Below are 17799 nucleotides of genomic sequence, written 5' to 3'. Positions count from 1 at the left end.
GGAGCGGTGGGTGCCCGGGAGGCGACAGCAGTGCCGGGGACGCCCTTGGCTTTTCAAGGTGACCCAGGAAACGGCTGTGAGAGCCCCAGGGAGGTGGAATTGAAAAGGGGAGATTTGCTGGTTCTGTCCGGAGAGGCTGCTGAATTAAATGTCTGTTTTGCGGCACCGAGCCCCGGGCGTTGGAGGGAGCTGGGGCAGGCAGGGTGGGCAGACACAGCCCACTGCGCACACGCTTCGCTCACAGCCCCAGGATTGGGGACAGAGAGCTGCAGGCTCACAAATCCCTTAAGAACCTGCTGCAAGCAGCTGGGCAGCCAGCCTGAGCAGCCTGGTATCTCGGGAAAGCAGTTTCCTTTCGGAGGGAAGGCTTACTGTGCCTGGCCAGCAGAATAAGGCTGTGTGCCACAGCCTCTTGGCTTAAGGACTCTGAGCTGCAGGTTTACAAAGCTCCTGCGCTGTCCTCTCGTCATTTTCTGCATTGGTGTTTGACTCCCAGTACTGTGGAACACTTACTGGCAGCATGGGTTGGGGTTAAAACCAGTGCTGCCCCTGCCTGGCATGTGTCGCTCACTTTCCCGTAAAATCTTCTGTTTGTTTTCCAGACGGAGAGCAGCCATAAGACTTGCTGGGACCTGTGCTAACTCTTGCCACACAAGATGACAGCAAGAGACGGGCCCCAAGATAGGTAATGATGGGTTCTGATGTAGCTGTGGGGACACATCCAGGATACCAGGGGGTGTTCGGCCAGAGGGACCCAGCATCTGGGAGACTCCCTCTGCTGCATGCTGACTGGCCTACCAAGCTGTCCCTTCTTTCTCAGCTTTTTCACAGCAAATGGGCTGTAAACTGTAAACAGTACCCTGTAAACACACCTGGGGAGCCTAACTCTTTCCCAGACCTTGTTATGGATGCTGTGTATCTGGGTGCCACATTTTGAGGAGCAGCCAGCCTCTCCCTGCATTTGTAGCCTCCTGGGGAGGGCCTCCCACAGCCCCTCTGCAGTGCCACACGTGCAGCATCTCTGGCAGCCCAGGCTAGCAAGGGCTGTGGGGCGGGGCACGAAATATTGTCTGATGCCTCCCACCACAGGGTCAGGGACAGTCAGAAGCAATACCTAGCTTCTGCTCCAAACCCACTGTGTTCCCTTCACAGGTACAAGGCTGTTTGGCTGATCTTCTTCATTCTCGGCCTGGGAACGCTGCTGCCATGGAATTTCTTCATGACTGCCAGGGAGGTGAGGGCTTCCCTCCTGCTGTTGTCCATGACAGTAATTGTCCCCTGTCATGTCTAGAGACCATGGTGTAGATGTGGCAGCATGGCACAGCATGTGTGACCTGGGTGTGATGAGTGGCACTGAGGCAGCAGGAGGGATGGGGATGGGTCTGAACAGAGAATAAGGGTGGCCTTGGAAGGCCTCACAGAATCTCAGCCCCACCAGGCTCCTTCCTTTGCAGTATTTCATCAGTCGCCTTGGGGACTCGGAGGAGACGAGCCATGTCGGGAACCAGACTGTCACACCCTCCTACCTGCAGTCCGTGTTTGACAACTTCATGACTCTCTGCGCCATGGTGCCCCTACTTCTCTTCACCTGCCTCAACTCCTTCATCCACCAGCGGTGAGCCTTGCTCTGTCCTTGCCCCTGCCAGCCCCCATAGGACCACCCTGCCCTGGCCTGTTCTCCTGTTCCAGCACTGAGCCAAGCTACAGCCAGCTCAGTCAAGTCAAAGGCAAAACACCAGTCTCCTGTCTCAGGGTTTGGCTGGGACTCCCACAGTTAGAGCCTGGTCAAGCCCCAGGTTTTTAGGGGGTTGGGTTTTCCTCACTGAGACCTTCTTTTGTAGGATTCCCCAGCAGATCCGCATCTCAGGCAGCCTGGTGGCCATTGGGCTGGTGTTTCTGGTCACCGCGATCATGGTGAAAGTCCCCATGGAGCCTCTTCCCTTCTTCGTCTTTACCATGATCAGCATTGTTTTCATCAACTGTGAGTGAAGCACTGGGGGAAGAAGGGGGACACAGCCCCATGGCTAGGGCTGATCCCTCTGGGAGAAAAACATGAACCTCACAGTGGGAGAGCCAAGGGGGAGGGGGACTTGCTTTGCCTCACAAGGCAGGGGCCTTGGCTCCCTGCAGAGGTGCAGTCCATCCTTGCCTTTGGTTTCTCATATCTGCTCATCCTTCCCCTTTGCAGCCTTCGGCGCCATTCTCCAGAGCAGCCTGTTTGGGCTGGCAGGGCTCCTGCCTGTCAGCTACACGGCCCCCATCATGAGTGGGCAGGGTTTGGCAGGCACCTTCGCTGCTTTGGCAATGATCTTCAGTATTGCCAGTGAGTAATCCCCGCCTTGCAGGTGACAGGGCCTTCCCAGACCACTGCTGTCACAGCATCTGCCGAGGTCATGCTGTGTGGAAGATGGCAGCAGGGCTTTTCTCCTCTCAGCTGTCATCATCTTCCTTTCCTCTCCCTTCCTGTGCTCTCAGTTGGTGCCCAGCAACCCGAGAGCTTCATCGGTTACTTCACCACGGCCTGTGTGACAATCGTGCTGGCAATCGTCTCCTACGTAATTCTGCCTCACATGGTGAGACTGCTGTCCTGGTAGGGAAGGGCTTGGGGACGTTGGACCTTTGCACATCCCAGCACAAGAACCGTGGCCCACTAGCAGCCTCCACTTCTTGTGTCAGGGCAGCTTCTCCTATTCTCCCTGAGCACTCTGGGATACTTCCCACCACAGATACCCCAGTGTACTTGGGGTATCTGAGTCCCTGGGTAAGCAGGAAAGCATCAATATCAGACATAATTGGAAGGAATACTCTGCCCATATTGCCCATATCTGCTGTTGTCACACAGCCCCTGGCAGCCTTCTTTCTGCACGCATGAATGAGTCCTCCCTGCTGTCTCTCTGCAGGACTTCTTCCGATACTACTACATGAAGGACAAGACAGAGTACCGCGTGTACAATGCAGAGCTGGAGACCAAGAGAGACTTGATTAAGAAAGGTGAGGAGCTGAGAGAAGGAAAAGAAAAAAGAACTTAAAGAAAGAATGAGATAGAAGGACTGAATTAGATCTCGGCTTTCTGGGGCCTGCTATGCCCTACTTGTGTCTCTCCCTGCAGATGAGAATGGGATGGAGCAGAATAACTCAAAGATCATCCCTATCCACAACCCTGATGAGCAGCCCTCTGTCGTTGCTATTTTTAAGAAGGTCTGTGAGTTTCCAGCGAGTTTGTCCTGCCCTTCCTTTTGGATGGGCACAGGTGTAGGAGAACATGGGGAGAGGAGACCAGCCCTGCACTGGTCTCTTGCCCTGTGTTTGGTACCAGCATTTTTCTTTCATCTGCCTAGCTCTGGGTCTTGGCTCTGTCTGTCTGCTTCGTCTTCACTGTCACCATTGGCGTCTTTCCTGCCGTCACAGCTAACGTGTCCACTGTCCTCGGAGAGGGAAACAAATGGGGTAAGTGTGCCAGGGACGGGGATGAGGTAGGGAAAAACTGAGAACAAGGTACATGGGAGAAAAGAAGGTGGGGCTTGAAGGTATGTGTGATGGGGTAACCCTGTCTGGATGCCAGGTGCGCACCAAAGCCACTCCAAGTGGATGGGAGATAAAATACGACAAAAGGCTTGTGGGTTGAGATAAGGACAGTCAGAGATCACTCATCAATTACCGTCACAGGCAAAACAGACTCAAATTGGGGAAAATTATTTTAACTTATTTATCAGTCAAATCACAGTAGTACAATGAGAAATAAAAACTAAATCTTGAAACACCTTCCACTCACCCCTCCCTTCTTCCCAGGCTTAAGTTTATTTACAATTTCTTTATCTCCTCCCTCTGCAGTAGTGCAGGAGGACAGGGAATGAGGGTTGCAGTCAGTTCTTCACACATTTCCTCTGCCATTGCTTCCTTCTGAGGGGGAGAACACCTCTCACTCTTCCCCTCCTCCAGCATGGGGACCCTCTCATGAGAGGCAGTCCTCCTTGAAGTCCAATGTGAGTGCTTCCCATGGGATGCAGTTTTTCATGAACTGCTTCAGCCTGGGTCCCTTCCATGGGACAGAGTCCTTCAGGAACAGACTGTTCCAGCATGGGCCCCCTGCAGGGTCAGAAGTCCTGCTGGCAAACCTGCTTCAGAGTAGGGTGGTGTTCACAGGCAGCAGGTGGATATTGACTCACTGTGGACCTCCTTGGGCTGCAGGAGGGCAGTCTGCCTCACCATGGTCTTCACCACAGGCTCTAGGGGAATTTTTGCTCTGACATCTGGAGCGCCTTCCTCCCGTCCTTTTCCACTGGTCTTGGTGTCTGCGGAGCTGTTTCTGTCACATATTCTCACTTCTCTCTCTGGGTACAACTGCAGACATTGAGATTTTTTTTTTCCCTTTTCAATATGTCATCCCATTGGCCCTACCACTGTCACTGATGGCCTTTGCCAGTGGTGGGTCCGTCTTGGAGCTCTGTCAGACCTAGGGGTGCTTCTAGCAGCTTCTCTGAGGAGCCACCCCTGTAGTGCACCCTGTTACCAAAACCTTGCCACACAAACCCAATACAGAATGCTGGAAGGGAAGAGGGAACCACTGTGCATGATGGTTTGGATGTGGACACCAACCGGGTTGGGAGACCATTCCAGGCCTTAGTGGGAAACTGGTAGGACCTAGATCTGAAAGACAGACAGTCTCTGTGCAGTGACTATGAGTGATTGGGGCACATTTGGATTCTCACTGACCATCCCCTTCTTCAGGTCTCTACTTCATTCCTGTCTCCTGCTTCCTGCTCTTTAACGTCTTTGACTGGACAGGACGGAGTCTCACTGCCCTCTTCACATGGGTGAGTATGGGGCAGGGAGCAAATGCCAGGCAGTGTCTATCCCTAGGTCCTTCAGCCACAGCTCTCACTGGAGCTGCCATCCATGCCTTGGAGCAGGAAGGAGGTGCAGAGATAACTCCTGCTTTAAGCTCTAAGCGCAGATTTATGGGTCAGAGCCGAGAACCACAGTGTTGTTCTGTCTTCCCACCTCTCTTTCAACATGGCTTGGATGAAGGTGCCTCCTCCATTTCAGCCTCTCTGTAAACAAACCTTCATTCCAGCTATGCAAACGACGAGACAGGATGGTGACAGGGAAAGAGGGTGAAAGACGAGGCAGCCCAAAATAAAACCTCTGGCCTTGGCACAGGACACAGCTGCTTCAAAGACCCTTGTCCTGGCGCAGGGCAGGGCCATGCCATGTGGGTCACAGAACTGTCCCCTGCCACATCCCCTTGCTCTCATCTCCTCAGGATGGGCAAGGAAAGGGGCTTTCCTGTCTGGGTCTCTTCCTGCCCTTTCACCCACCCCTGTTTCCCCCTGTATTGTTCAGGATGTTTGTTTGGAGAAGCTCCTCAGGACCACATGCCCCATGGGGTCTGCCTGGGCCTGCCTTCCCCGTGGCCTGGAGCTGCTTCTCCGCTGGCCATCACTGCTTGTTGCTTTCGGTCTTGGCCATGAGCCGCCTTGCCTGGTGTCCAGGCCACAGCCTCCATGGTGGGATGACCTAGGAGGAGATGTTTCCAAAACAAGGCTGTGTGGAAAGTCTGACTGCATGTGGTTTGGGCCACATTTCCCTGGTTGGGGCCCCGCTCACTCTTTTTCTCAAGCAGGAGAGGCAGCTGCTGTCTCCAGTTTGCCCCATGGGCACGGCAGCTGGCCTAACCTCAGTTTCCTCCTGTGTTCATGGAGTTTCCTGTGGCCACGCCAGCCCAGCAGCTCCCAAGGCAGCTGTGGTGCTTCTCCTCACCTCAGACCAGTGAACCCTGCAGGGCACCTCACTGGGGGGACGAGGTCTGTCTCAGTCTAGGGGCTGCCTAGTCCCAGTCCCAGCTGCAGGGACAACACAGGGGGATGGCACCTCCTTCTTTGTCCCAGCCTTAGTGGCTCAGGAACTCTGGTAGGACTTAAGGAGACTGTAACTCAGTCCATGCCTTTCCCAGCACATTCTAAAACAGCTCCAGCATAATCCCTTTCTCAGACTGCTGGATCTTGCCCTGCTTGCAGGGGATGGCGAAGGATGCTGAAGAGCTGGCTAAAGTCATTTGCAGGCACTGAGGCACCAGAGGGGCTTTACCTCAGCCACGCTGGCTCACTGCATGAGCCTGCACTGAGCTCTCTGGCCTGCCTGACTATTGCCAGCAGGGGCTTAACAGTTGCCCACTGCCACAAGCCTGGCTCAGTATTTTGGCTCTAGTGCTGCTTCAAGTCACCTGCAACAGGGCTTTCAGACCTAGAGCCTTCTTATGACTGCAGGTGGTGATGCTGAGATTCATTGTGGCCAGGAAAGTCTCTCAGCAGCTTTGCCATCTCTGGCCCCTCCACAGCCCCGGTGCAGTAGGGACAGCCCTGCCAGCATGCCATGGGATGGGGAATGTGCAGTTCTCAGCTGCTCAGCAATCTGTGTTTTTCTCCCAGCCCGGGATGGACAGCTGCCTCCTGCCAGTGATGGTGGTCCTCCGTGTCATCTTTGTCCCCCTTTTCATGCTGTGCAACGTGCAGCCCCGTTACTACCTGCCCGTTGTGTTCTCTCATGACGCCTGGTACATCATCTTCATGATCTTCTTCTCCATCTCCAATGGCTACCTGGCCAGCCTTTGCATGTGCTTCGGGCCAAAGTGAGTGTGAGCTGGGGACAAGGGAAGGGTTGGTTATGTCCCCAGATGCCAGTCCTGGAATGACTTGTGGAGTTCTAGCTCTGCCCAGCTCTGGCATCTGGAGAAGAGGTCACAGGCACAGAAGGGAATTGTCACTACCCACAGTGTCCCATCTCCCAGGCTTGTGCTTCCATATCCTAGGGATGAGGAAGCTGTCTGGGCTCTCCGTTTTCCCCACCTGTCACACAGGGGAGGGGGCTGGGTGCAGCGGGGATCTGGAGGGGAGCAAAGCATGGCACAGCACCCACAGCAGGGTGAGCAGCCTTGCCCAGCACAGGCAGCACAAGGAGCCCCACAGGGGTCAGAGAGGGATGTCCCTGGTGCCAGGAGCTTCAGGGTGGCCTGCCTGATGCACTTCATGAGCCAACAGTGTGGAGACTTGGAGTTCTTGTGGCTCTGGGAGCCAAGGGGGATTTCTTCTTGCCGTTCTTCTGCTGCAGACTGAACAGCAGGGCACTGGACACGCATCCTGAGGGTGGATCTGACACTTGTTTCTCCCATAGGAAAGTGCTTGTGCACGAAGCAGAGACAGCTGGAGCTGTCATGGCATTCTTCCTGTCTCTGGGTTTGGCCCTAGGAGCTGCTCTCTCCTTTCTGGTCCGAATGCTCATCTAGCAGAGGCACACAGAGGGTGCAGGGACACCACGAGATGGCTCCGCATCCTCCACTGAGGGCCTGGACACCTCAGCACTGTGGGGAAACAACAGCTCACACCTGTCCCTGCCAAATCACACTGCCACAGCACACCCAGGGACGGTTCCACTCCCGCAGGCTTGGCCTGGTTCCTGCCACACTCGGCTGTGTGATGCCTTCAGGCCCACGTGCCTTCTCCTTCCCCGTGCTGTGTGTGTTGTAAGACCCCAGGATCTCCAGCTGCCTCCCATGCTGTGTAACTTCCCTGGCTCAAGGCCGAAAGCCATTTTCAGCCTCTTTCTCTCCGAGAGAGTGAAAGGCTGGTAATTAGTGTTACTCCTTCTCTTGCCCTTGTCTCCAAAGCACCTAAGAGATTCTCTCCTCTCCTCCTAGGGGGCCTGGAAATACCCCACACCCTCCTCCTGCTGGTAGACTTGTGAATGGGGAGGAGAGCCCCAGCCAGCCTCCCATCCCTGCTCTCTGCTATACGCACATCCCCCCAACCAGTGTGTCCCTAAAGTGTAGACATCTGTGTCCCAGCCACAGAAAGAGCCAACACCGTGGCTAGGCTGAGGGAGGAGGAGGTACCCACACCCCTCTCCCTGCCTCTCTTCCCTTTTTTTGGTGATTCTGGCATTGTGTTTTTTTCAGCCTCCTGGTTGTGTGACAGGAGGTTTTACTGTGGGTTACAAGAGGAAAAGCAGCAACTCCCTTCCCAACGAAGCTGCCGTCCCTACCCATGTGTGCTACAAGGGAAGGCTCACCTTTCCCTTGGCTTTCCTGTCCCTTGTTGTGTAAATGTGTTATACAGTTGCCATTTTCTATAAAAAGGACAAAATGCTCCTTTGTGCGTGTGTTTGTCTCTGTCGCCACAGGGGAGAGGGGCTGTGGAGGGTCAGGGGTTGAAGTGAGAGGGCCCTGGCACTTCCTTACCATCCTGTAGTGCCCTGCCACCAGCATCAGAAATGGTGGGAATGCTGTGTGCATGCCCTGCACAGCCAGGGCCAGCTGAGGGACACAGCCAGTGTGGGAAGGGGATTGTGGAACCATAACATCAGAATGGTAAGGTTGCAAGGAGCCTCGAAGATCATCCAGTTCCAAACCCCCTCAGCCATGGGCTGGGACAACTTCCACTCCACCAGGTTACGTGCAGCCCCATCCAGCCCGGGGTGGGGCATCCACAGCTTCTCTGGGCAACCTATTCCAGTGCCTCACCACCCTCAGAGTAATAAATTTCTTGTCCAACATCTAAACCTTCCCTCTGGTTTGAATGGTTTGAAACCATTCCCCCTTGTCCTGTAACTACATACTCTTTGTCCCTGTCCCTCTTTATTGTGGGTGCCCATCAGGTACTGGAAGGCCACAATTAGGTCACACCAAAGCTTTCCCCAGGCTGAACAATCCAAATTCTCTCAGACATCCCTTGTAGGAGAAGTGCTCCATCCCTCTGATCATGTTGCTGTTCCTCCTATGGACTATCTCCAATAGATCCGTGTCCTTCCTGTGCAGGGGAGCCCAGAGCTGGATGCAGCACTGCAGGTGGGCTCTCACCAGGGCTGAGGGGCAGAAAACTGTCCCTTCCCTGCTGGCCGTGCTGCTTTGGATGCAGCCCAGGACACCGCTGTTTCTGAGCTGTGAGTGCACGTGGTGAACTCATGGCCAGCCTCTCGTCCACCAGCACCCCAGGGATGGTGCCCTCGAGGTACACCAAGGGACCACTGACACCTCGACAAAGAGCAGATGCACCTTCATATTTTGAGGTGCAGTGACCTGCAGCACTGCATCTGCGAGCTTTCCTGGTGCCTGGGAACAGCCAGAGTGCCACCTCCTGCTCCTGGGGTGAACTACACCAGCCTGCCAGCGGGAATCCTCTTCCCCCTGTCCCACTTCATTCACTGCCATTACCTCTTTGCACCACCAGGCACCAAAACCCATGTGGGAGCTCTCCTCATCCCACTTCCAGCTTCCTTTTCTGGTCAGGGCTTTTATACCCACGGCTTCAACACAGAATCACAGAATGGTGAGGCTGGAAGGCACCACAGTGGATCATCTGGTGCACCATGTCTGCTTAAGCAGGGTCATCCTAGAGCATAGGCACATAGATTGTGTCCAAACAGTTCTTGAGCACCTCCAGTGATGGACTCTCCACAATCTCTGTGGGCAATCTGTTCCAGTGCTGGGTCACCCACACAATAAAGTTCTTCCTCATTTTCAGGTAGAATTTCCTGTGCATCAGTTTGTGCTTTCTGCCTCTTGTCCTATTGCTTGGCAGCACCAAACAGAGCCTGGCTCTGTCCTCCACACCTTTCCTTGAGATACTTACAGGCATCCATGAGCTCCCCTCTCAGTCATCTCGAGGCGGAATAGGCCCAGCTCCCTCATCCTTTCCCCTTAAGAGAGAAGTTCCTGTCCCTTAATCATCTTTTTTACCCTCCGCTGGGCCGGTTCCAGGAGCTCCTTGTCTCTCTTGCTCTCTTGTCCTGAGGAGCTCAGAAGCGGACAGACTGCTGCAGATACCGGAATGGTAAGGCTTAAGATTATTTGTATTATTATTTCCCTTGGACACTGTAAGGGCAACGTCTCCAAACACTGTTTTGCAGCGGTGACACGGGCCTGCCACACATTCCGGCCCTGACACCTTCTGTCCCCGCCCCTTCCCCCGCTGGTGCTTAAGTTCCACGCAGCCTCAGGCCGGCAGAACTACGCGGCTCCCGGCCTCGGGGGGAGCTGCAGGCTGAAGCTGGAGCAGTGCGGTTCCCGGTTCCCTGCCCCAGCCATGGAGCCGAGGAGGCGCCGCCGTCCCCTCTGTGGAATACTCTGGAAATGGTTTTCTGACCGCAGCTGTATTCCTCCGCGGCGGGGCGTGGAAAAGAGTTCCTCGCCGGGGCTCCCCGCCGCCCCTCGCCGTGGCTCTAGGAGGTCCCGCTCCTACGGCCCTCCGAGCGGCGCGGCGAAGGGCGGCGGGGAGCCGCGGCTGGTGACCGCAGAGCGGCAGCGTGAAGCCGAGCATCCATTGCACGCCCGCCCCCGCCATGGCCGCCGCTAAACGGCAACGCCGGTGCCTCCCATACACCATCGATCTGTGGTTCGTTGAGCAAGACCCCTTTAAGGCGGAAGGATACAATGTGCCGTCAAGCTCCCCCTTCGTTCCGTGCCTATAAAAAGCTGCCGGCGGAGGGATGTAGCTCTTTCGCCGGTCCCCCACGCCCGAGACGGTAGGGACGGGATGGGGAATAGGACTGGGCCTGATGCCCTCACCGCCCTCTCTGTGGCCCTCATGCCCTGAAAACGCACTGAAAATAGACGTGTGTTTGTCTTGTAGATGCCCGAGAAAGTGCAGCACGAGGAGGAGGATGCGGAGACCTTCGCCTTCCAGGCGGAGATCGCCCAGCTCATGTCGCTCATTATCAACACCTTCTATTCCAATAAGGAGATCTTCCTGCGGGAGCTCATCTCCAACGCCTCCGACGTGAGCCCGGGCGGGAGCGGGCTCCTTCCTCTGCCGGGGGGTCGGGGTCGGGCTGGTGTCCTTGCAGGGGTGCCCGGGGAGAGGCCGATTCCTGGCTCTCCGGGAGGGCTTGTGCAGGGAGGGTTGGAGGAGGCTGTCGAGTAGGGAGGCCTTGTCGAGCATCCCTCTCTCCTCTAGGCCCTGGATAAGATCCGCTACGAGAGCCTGACCGACCCCTCCAAGCTGGACAGTGGGAAAGACCTGAAAATTGACATCATCCCCAACCCCCGGGACCGCACGCTGACCCTGGTGGACACTGGCATTGGGATGACAAAAGCAGACCTCATCAACAACCTGGGCACCATTGCCAAATCTGGGACCAAAGCCTTCATGGAAGCCCTGCAGGTGGGTTGCCTTGGGCTGCATGGGTTCCCTCCGTCACTGGCTAGCACTGAATGTACAGATAATAAATAAACAATAAAAAGGCTCTCCTGCCTTGTTTGGCATGGGAACTGTTGGCCTACTCAAGTATGCTTCCCCCACCTTTCCAACACCAGGGAGGAGCTGAGGGTAGAGCTGGTTGCCTGTTGGCACTTGCATGTTTTTCTCAGTGTGCTTGACCCAGTTCTTTGCTGCTGTGAATCAGTCACAGACATTTTCTACCTCCACCCTGCTCTTAGCAGCTGCTCTCTGCTTTCACAGGCTGGCGCAGACATCTCCATGATCGGGCAGTTCGGTGTGGGTTTCTATTCTGCCTATCTGGTGGCTGAGAAGGTGGTTGTCATTACCAAGCACAACGATGATGAGCAGTATGCCTGGGAGTCGTCAGCTGGGGGCTCGTTCACTGTCCGAACTGACCACGGTGCGTATTGTACAGAAAGCCAAGCGCATTTTCCTGCCAGCAGCTCCCCTTTGACTGGTGCTCCCCAGAGCTGTGCTGCACTGTCAGTCACACTGGTTAGTGTGGCTGTCACATAATGCTGAGGCTGGAGGAGCTGGCTGATGTTTCTCTCCCCATGCTGCAGGTGAGCCCATTGGACGTGGCACCAAAGTGATCCTGCACTTGAAGGAGGATCAGACTGAGTACTTGGAGGAACGTCGTGTGAAAGAGGTGGTGAAGAAGCACTCCCAGTTCATTGGCTACCCCATCACGCTCTATGTACGTAAGGAAGGGGCTGTGGGGACTAGGTGGAAAGCTGGAGGCAGGGGTGGGTGGTGTTTGAAACAGGAGCACACAAAAGGCCCAGTGTACGATCCCTTTTGGTCCCTTCTGTAGTTCCTGGCTGCTGGGCACTGAGCAGTGGTGCTCTCAGCTTCTGTGGCCAAAGGTGGTTTGAGGCTGGGGGCTTACTGGAGGTGAAGGAGGTGGGTATCCAGCCACAATAAAGGCCTTTGATCTCTGCAGCTGAAGATCATCTTAAATCAGCCATGGAAAAAGAGTTCGTGCCACTTTTCTCAGACACAGCTTTTGGTTGTGCGACAAGGGGCTTTTGAGGACTGGTTCCAAGAGCTTTCATTCCAGATGATACACTTGTTTGGCTTTGGAGGATACCATTTTTCTCATTTGGAGCTAAAGGGTTCTTGGTAATTTCAGGCTAAACCTGACTATTGCTTGTTTCTTTCTCCACAGCTGGAGAAAGAACGCGAGAAAGAGATCAGTGATGATGAAGCAGAGGAGGAAAAAGATGAGAAGGAGGAAGAGTCAGTGTCCAAAGATGAAGAGAAACCCAAAATCGAGGATGTAGGCTCTGATGAGGAGGAGGAGGGAGACAAAGGCAAGAAGAAAAAGACCAAGAAAATCAAGGAGAAATACATTGACCAGGAGGAGCTGAACAAGACCAAACCAATTTGGACCCGCAACCCTGATGACATCACCCAGGAGGAGTATGGCGAGTTCTACAAGAGCCTCACCAATGACTGGGAGGACCACTTGGCTGTCAAGGTGGGTGCTGGGCTACCCTGCCTTCCAGGGAGGCCCCTTTCCAGCCCTTATCCAGAGTCACCACATGGTTGTGCCTCTGTGGGACTGAGCACTCTCAGGCCACTTGGTGATGGAGCAACCTGCACTGTGACTCCCATGCAGGTGGAAGGATTGGCAGTGCCAGTCCATAAGACAGGAGGATATGGGGTCTCAGAGAAGCACTGACTTCTCTGTCCAAGCCTGCTGCATGCCAGAGAACCTTGGCACACAGGAGGAAATACAGGCTGCTTGGATGCTAGAGATGTTGCTGTGCCCCTTTGCCAGCCCCAGTGCTGAGGAGTGGCAGTTCAGCCTCCCCGCTGTGGGAGCTGGAGAAAGGAGAAATTGAGCACCCCAGCAGCTGTCTTTTTTCCCTGATTCCACAGCACTTCTCTGTGGAAGGGCAGCTGGAGTTCAGGGCCCTGCTTTTCATCCCACGCCGTGCCCCTTTTGACCTCTTTGAGAACAAGAAGAAGAAGAACAACATTAAGCTGTATGTGAGGCGGGTCTTCATCATGGACAGCTGTGACGAGCTCATCCCTGAATACCTAAGTAAGAGCCCCCTGCCTCAGCCTCCCAGTGCAGAGCTGGGATCTGCACAGCCTGTGGTTCCACTTCCAGTACAGAGGGACTGGATGAGGCGCTGGCTGGTGTGGGTGCATAGCAGTCTGTGTTTTAGCTCTTTCCTTGCCGTGTTGAAGCTCAGAATCCTTAACCTGACAGCTGTTTTCATTCCCCCTATGCAGACTTCATCCGGGGTGTTGTGGACTCAGAGGACCTTCCTCTGAACATTTCTCGTGAGATGCTCCAGCAGAGCAAGATCCTCAAAGTGATCCGCAAAAACATTGTGAAGAAATGCTTGGAGCTCTTTTCTGAGCTGGCAGAAGACAAAGAGAACTACAAGAAATTTTACGAAGCTTTTTCTAAGAATCTGAAGGTGAGTTGGGCACCCTACCCCTGGAGGAGGGAGGGGCCCATGACCCATCTGCCTGAGGAGCAGTCTTGTTGCTATGCTGTGTCTCCTCTGCGTGGATATTAGGATAAAGGGAGTGGGTCTTGTGAATGTCTCGGAGTGCCTTTGTAGGCACCTGTCCCCTCTGGCTGCCCTAGGCCAAGCACTCAAATGATCAGGAGCTGGGCAGATGGCTGTGCCTCAGGGGCAGCCAAGTGCATCCAAGTCCTGTCCTGGAGACTTCATGCATCTCTTCTGTTCCCAGCTGGGCATCCACGAGGACTCCACCAACCGAAAGCGCCTTTCGGAGCTGCTGCGGTACCACACGTCCCAGTCAGGCGAGGAGGTGACTTCGCTTTCGGAGTACGTGTCCCGCATGAAGGAGAACCAGAAGAGTATCTACTACATCACAGGTGAGCCAGAGCTCCTCTGAGCCTAGCAAGGCAGAGGCAGGTAATCTGTATACAAACCCTAATTTAAAACACTTCCTGCTGCCTTCAGCAGGTCATCTTTGCTGGATTACAGCTCATTCCTGGGGGCTGGGGAAAAGCCACCACGCCAAGAACCCTGGCTGCTGCCAGTTTTATTTTAGGGGTCTCAAGTGACTGGTGGTGTTTGTCCTGCTGTAACCAGCTCTTACCTCCTGGTGATGTTTCATTTCTACCCTCCACAAACACAGGGGAGAGTAAGGAGCAGGTGGCTAACTCAGCCTTTGTGGAGCGCGTGCGGAAGCGTGGCTTTGAGGTGGTGTACATGACAGAGCCCATCGACGAGTACTGCGTGCAGCAGCTCAAGGAGTTTGATGGCAAGACCCTGGTATCAGTCACCAAAGAGGGGCTGGAGCTGCCTGAGGACGAGGAAGAGAAAAAAAAGATGGAGGAGAGCAAGGCCAAGTTTGAGAACCTGTGCAAACTTATGAAGGAAATCCTGGACAAGAAGGTGGAGAAGGTGAGAGGGGCGGGGAGCTTAGCCCTGCGCTGGAGGGAGGAGGGCTGGGCCCTCCGTGCTGCAGGTGAGGGCCCCCGCTCAATGCATGCCTCTCATCTCCTGCAGAGGAGCCGCTAGAGGAGACTGGAGGTCCCAGCATGCACCATCTTGCTCTAAGCAGCCAGGCTGCAGGCGAGGGGCACTGACCCAAATACGTGCATTGATGGGAGAGGGTAAGTGTGGGAAACATGCAGTGGGTGCTCTGAGTGCTGGCTGAGCTGTCCAAATTAGTCTGCAGCAGTCCTGGAGCTGCTTGGAGCATCTCTGCTTGCTTTGGGGTGTCCCCAAGGGAACCAGGGGCAAAGACTTGGGCTGTAGTGTGCTGTGGCTGGGCCCAGTCCAGGGCTTATGAGGGCCTTGCTCAGCTAACCCTTGGCTATGTTGGCAGGTCACAGTCTCAAACCGGTTGGTCTCGTCCCCCTGCTGCATTGTCACCAGCACCTACGGCTGGACAGCCAACATGGAGCGCATCATGAAGGCTCAGGCACTGCGGGACAACTCGACCATGGGCTATATGATGGCCAAGAAGCACCTGGAGATCAACCCTGACCACCCAATCGTAGAAACCCTTCGCCAGAAGGCTGATGCTGACAAGAATGACAAAGCTGTTAAAGATCTGGTGGTGCTGCTCTTTGAGACTGCTCTGCTGTCCTCTGGTTTCTCCCTGGAAGATCCCCAGACCCACTCCAACCGCATCTACAGGATGATCAAACTCGGGCTTGGTGAGTATCCATGCCACTTCTCAAGCCTGCAGCAGGCCTGAAAGCAGGTTAACTGGTCAGACTGGTGTCTTGGGGCAGGGGGAGGCCACTAAGGGAGCCATGCTGCTATGGTGTGCTGAAGTAGCTCTGTACATAAGGTGGCCAGGAGAAAGTGTAAACCTGGAACAAGGTACTTCAGCAGGGCTCAGGACTCTGGGTGGACTGCCCTGTCCTCCACAACACCAGGAGCCACCACCAGGATGTTCAGATGACAAGCTGAGGCTTTTTATTCCTTCAGAGTAAATGTGAAAAGTCTGTCATGGGTTATGCGACCCATCTGGAGAAACAGCTTGTGCTTGCACACAGCCTTTTCCTCCAAATTCAGCTAAAAATGTAAGTCAGAAGGTGCTGTGGCTTGGCACAACTAACTTGGTAACCCTGTGCTGCCTAGTCTCAGTAGGAGTAGGGTGTTTTGTTAGTCAAGCTGCAGGTAAGGGGAGTGTATGGTAGTACAATTTTCTGTTCAGAGTATACTGAAACAGCAACCTGCAGGGTTTGAAACTGATGAACTCTAGAATCTTGCAACTGCTTTAGTTGTGACTTGACTGGATTTACTTCATTTTTCTCTAGAGAAATGCTCATGGCTTAAACCGCATTCTCCTGGCTTAAACTCCAGGCTTTGTGGTGCTAGGTGACAAATCTTTTGTAGTTAATCTTAATTGGCTAAGGAGTGCACTCTAATGGCATAGGTAGTATCCATATAGTAGTGTAGATGTTACTGGGAAGATGCTACTGATTCAGGATTAGTGCTGGAGTTGACAATTACTAGTAAGAATGTTGACTTGCAATTATTAGTTTTTAGCCTGGAGGAAAGGAGACTGAGGGGTGACCTCATTGCAGTGTACAGCTTCCTCACCAGGGGAAGCAGAGGGCCTGCATTGGTACCTTCTCTGTGGTGACTGGTAACAGGACCTGAGGGAGTGTCATGAAGTTTTGTCAGGGGAGGTTTAGGTTGGATATTAGTTAAAGGTTTCTTACCCAGAGAGTGGGTTGGCCAAGGAACAGACTCCCCAGGGAAGTGGTCACAGCACCAAGCCTGCCAGCATTCAAGAAGTGTTTGGACAACACTCTGAAGCACACGGTGTGATTGTTGGGCCTGTCCTGTGTAGAGCCAGGAGCAGGACTTCAATGATCCTTGTGAGTCCCTTCCAAATCAGAATATTCTATGATTCTGTGAACTATTGGATGCTAATAGCCTCATTCCTCAGGCTGGGGGTAGGAGCCAGGTTTGCTCTGGGAGAGGCTGTACACCTGGGATTAGGTGGCATTTGGAGACCTTATATCTTCCTTTCCTTCCCTGTCCCAGGCATAGATGAAGATGAGGTGGCTGCAGAGGAGCCCAGTGCAGCTGCCCCTGAGGAAATCCCCCCTCTGGAGGGAGATGAAGATACATCCCGCATGGAAGAGGTAGACTAAAGGAGGAAGGCTCTTCCTTCACCTGCCAGACCCCTGCTCTATCATGCTTGCTTAGAAGATGGTCTGCTCCCACCAGCTGCTACTGACTTCTTGGTGGTGTCTGTTCTTTTGGCTGTTTGGTTGGGGTTGTTTTTGGCAGGGTGCAGGAGGGCATGATTCCATTTGTTAGTAGTGATTCAGGTAGCCTGAGGCCTGTCTGTTCTGTGTCTTTCTGCTTGTGTAGGAACAGCTGATGGGGAGTGGAGGTGTGAGGAGGCATCAGGCTTCCCTTTCTCCCCTCATGGAGTGTCCCATGTTACCAGTAGGCATCAAACTGTCCTTATTCCACTGGGGTGGGAGAGCCCTTCCTCCAAACTGCTGCCTCCCTGAAGCCCCAGGATAGCATAATGTATTTTAGTTGGGTTTTGTTTGAGTATTTTTCTGGATTTTTGTTCTACTGGAATTAAAGCATTGATGATTTACATGGTGGCATCCCTTGTGTTTCATGCCTGCTCTGCTGAGGAAAATGTCTCAGCCTGTTCCTGAGGGCACTGGACTCTGCTGTGTAGGTCTGTGCCCTGCTTTAGGAGATCTTTATCTCTTCCATGCCCTGGCAGGATGAAGTGGGTGGAGGGAGCACATGACCTGCTGTGCAGGTGGGGTCATCTCCAATGAGCAGTAGTTCTCCACCTGGCGAGCTGCATGCTCCCCAGCCTGGGAGCAAATTTCCAGTCTGTGTGGGACAGCTGGCTGAGCTGCTGCTTGCTTGGTGGTTTGACCTGAGCACCTCTGGGGCTGGACAGTGGCAGGGGCCATCTGCCTGTTCTGTTGCAGCGTGGAGCGACAGCTCGGGACTGGTGTCAAGCTGCCTCTCTTCAGCTGTTGGGCCAAAGACTCAAATCCTTTCCTCCCACCTCCAGCCTGCCCTTTCTGGCCTTCTGCGGCCATTGGGTGTTGGGCAGTGTCTGCCTTCTTTCCATCTATGTCCTAGAAGAG

At 54.2% G+C, this 17799-nt stretch overlaps 2 protein-coding genes across 6 annotated transcripts in view; both read left to right on the top strand.

The window, feature by feature from the left end:
* Positions 1-7898, top strand: part of SLC29A1 (solute carrier family 29 member 1 (Augustine blood group)) — a 33227-nt gene extending 25329 nt beyond the window's left edge. For all 5 annotated transcript variants that reach the window (XM_054280371.1, XM_054280376.1, XM_054280375.1 and 2 more), the window contains 12 exons: positions 603-685; positions 1153-1234; positions 1455-1615; positions 1842-1981; positions 2189-2323; positions 2476-2573; positions 2901-2991; positions 3110-3198; positions 3339-3447; positions 4729-4814; positions 6429-6628; positions 7171-7898. In XM_054280371.1, the coding sequence (XP_054136346.1) occupies positions 657-685; positions 1153-1234; positions 1455-1615; positions 1842-1981; positions 2189-2323; positions 2476-2573; positions 2901-2991; positions 3110-3198; positions 3339-3447; positions 4729-4814; positions 6429-6628; positions 7171-7282 (1332 nt within the window). In that variant the 5' untranslated portion in view covers positions 603-656 and the 3' untranslated portion in view covers positions 7283-7898. The remainder of the gene's footprint in view (positions 1-602; positions 686-1152; positions 1235-1454; positions 1616-1841; positions 1982-2188; positions 2324-2475; positions 2574-2900; positions 2992-3109; positions 3199-3338; positions 3448-4728; positions 4815-6428; positions 6629-7170) is intronic.
* Positions 7899-10473: 2575 nt separating this feature from the next.
* Positions 10474-17285, top strand: HSP90AB1 (heat shock protein 90 alpha family class B member 1). Its single transcript, XM_054280369.1, has 12 exons — positions 10474-10515; positions 10623-10769; positions 10947-11153; positions 11451-11610; positions 11774-11907; positions 12379-12690; positions 13095-13260; positions 13455-13645; positions 13926-14073; positions 14340-14608; positions 15036-15369; positions 16715-17285. Exons 2-12 carry the CDS (start codon positions 10623-10625, stop codon positions 16822-16824), a joined length of 2178 nt encoding a protein of 725 aa, XP_054136344.1. The 5' UTR covers positions 10474-10515; the 3' UTR covers positions 16825-17285.
* The last annotated feature ends 514 nt before the right edge of the window (positions 17286-17799 follow it).

This window comes from Melozone crissalis, unplaced genomic scaffold (genome assembly GCF_028551555.1).
Source record: "Melozone crissalis strain CALT ecotype California unplaced genomic scaffold, PUWL_Pcris_2 ptg000027l_1, whole genome shotgun sequence".
NCBI lineage: Eukaryota > Metazoa > Chordata > Aves > Passeriformes > Passerellidae > Melozone > Melozone crissalis.
This window is presented reverse-complemented; position numbering and strand designations above follow the sequence as displayed.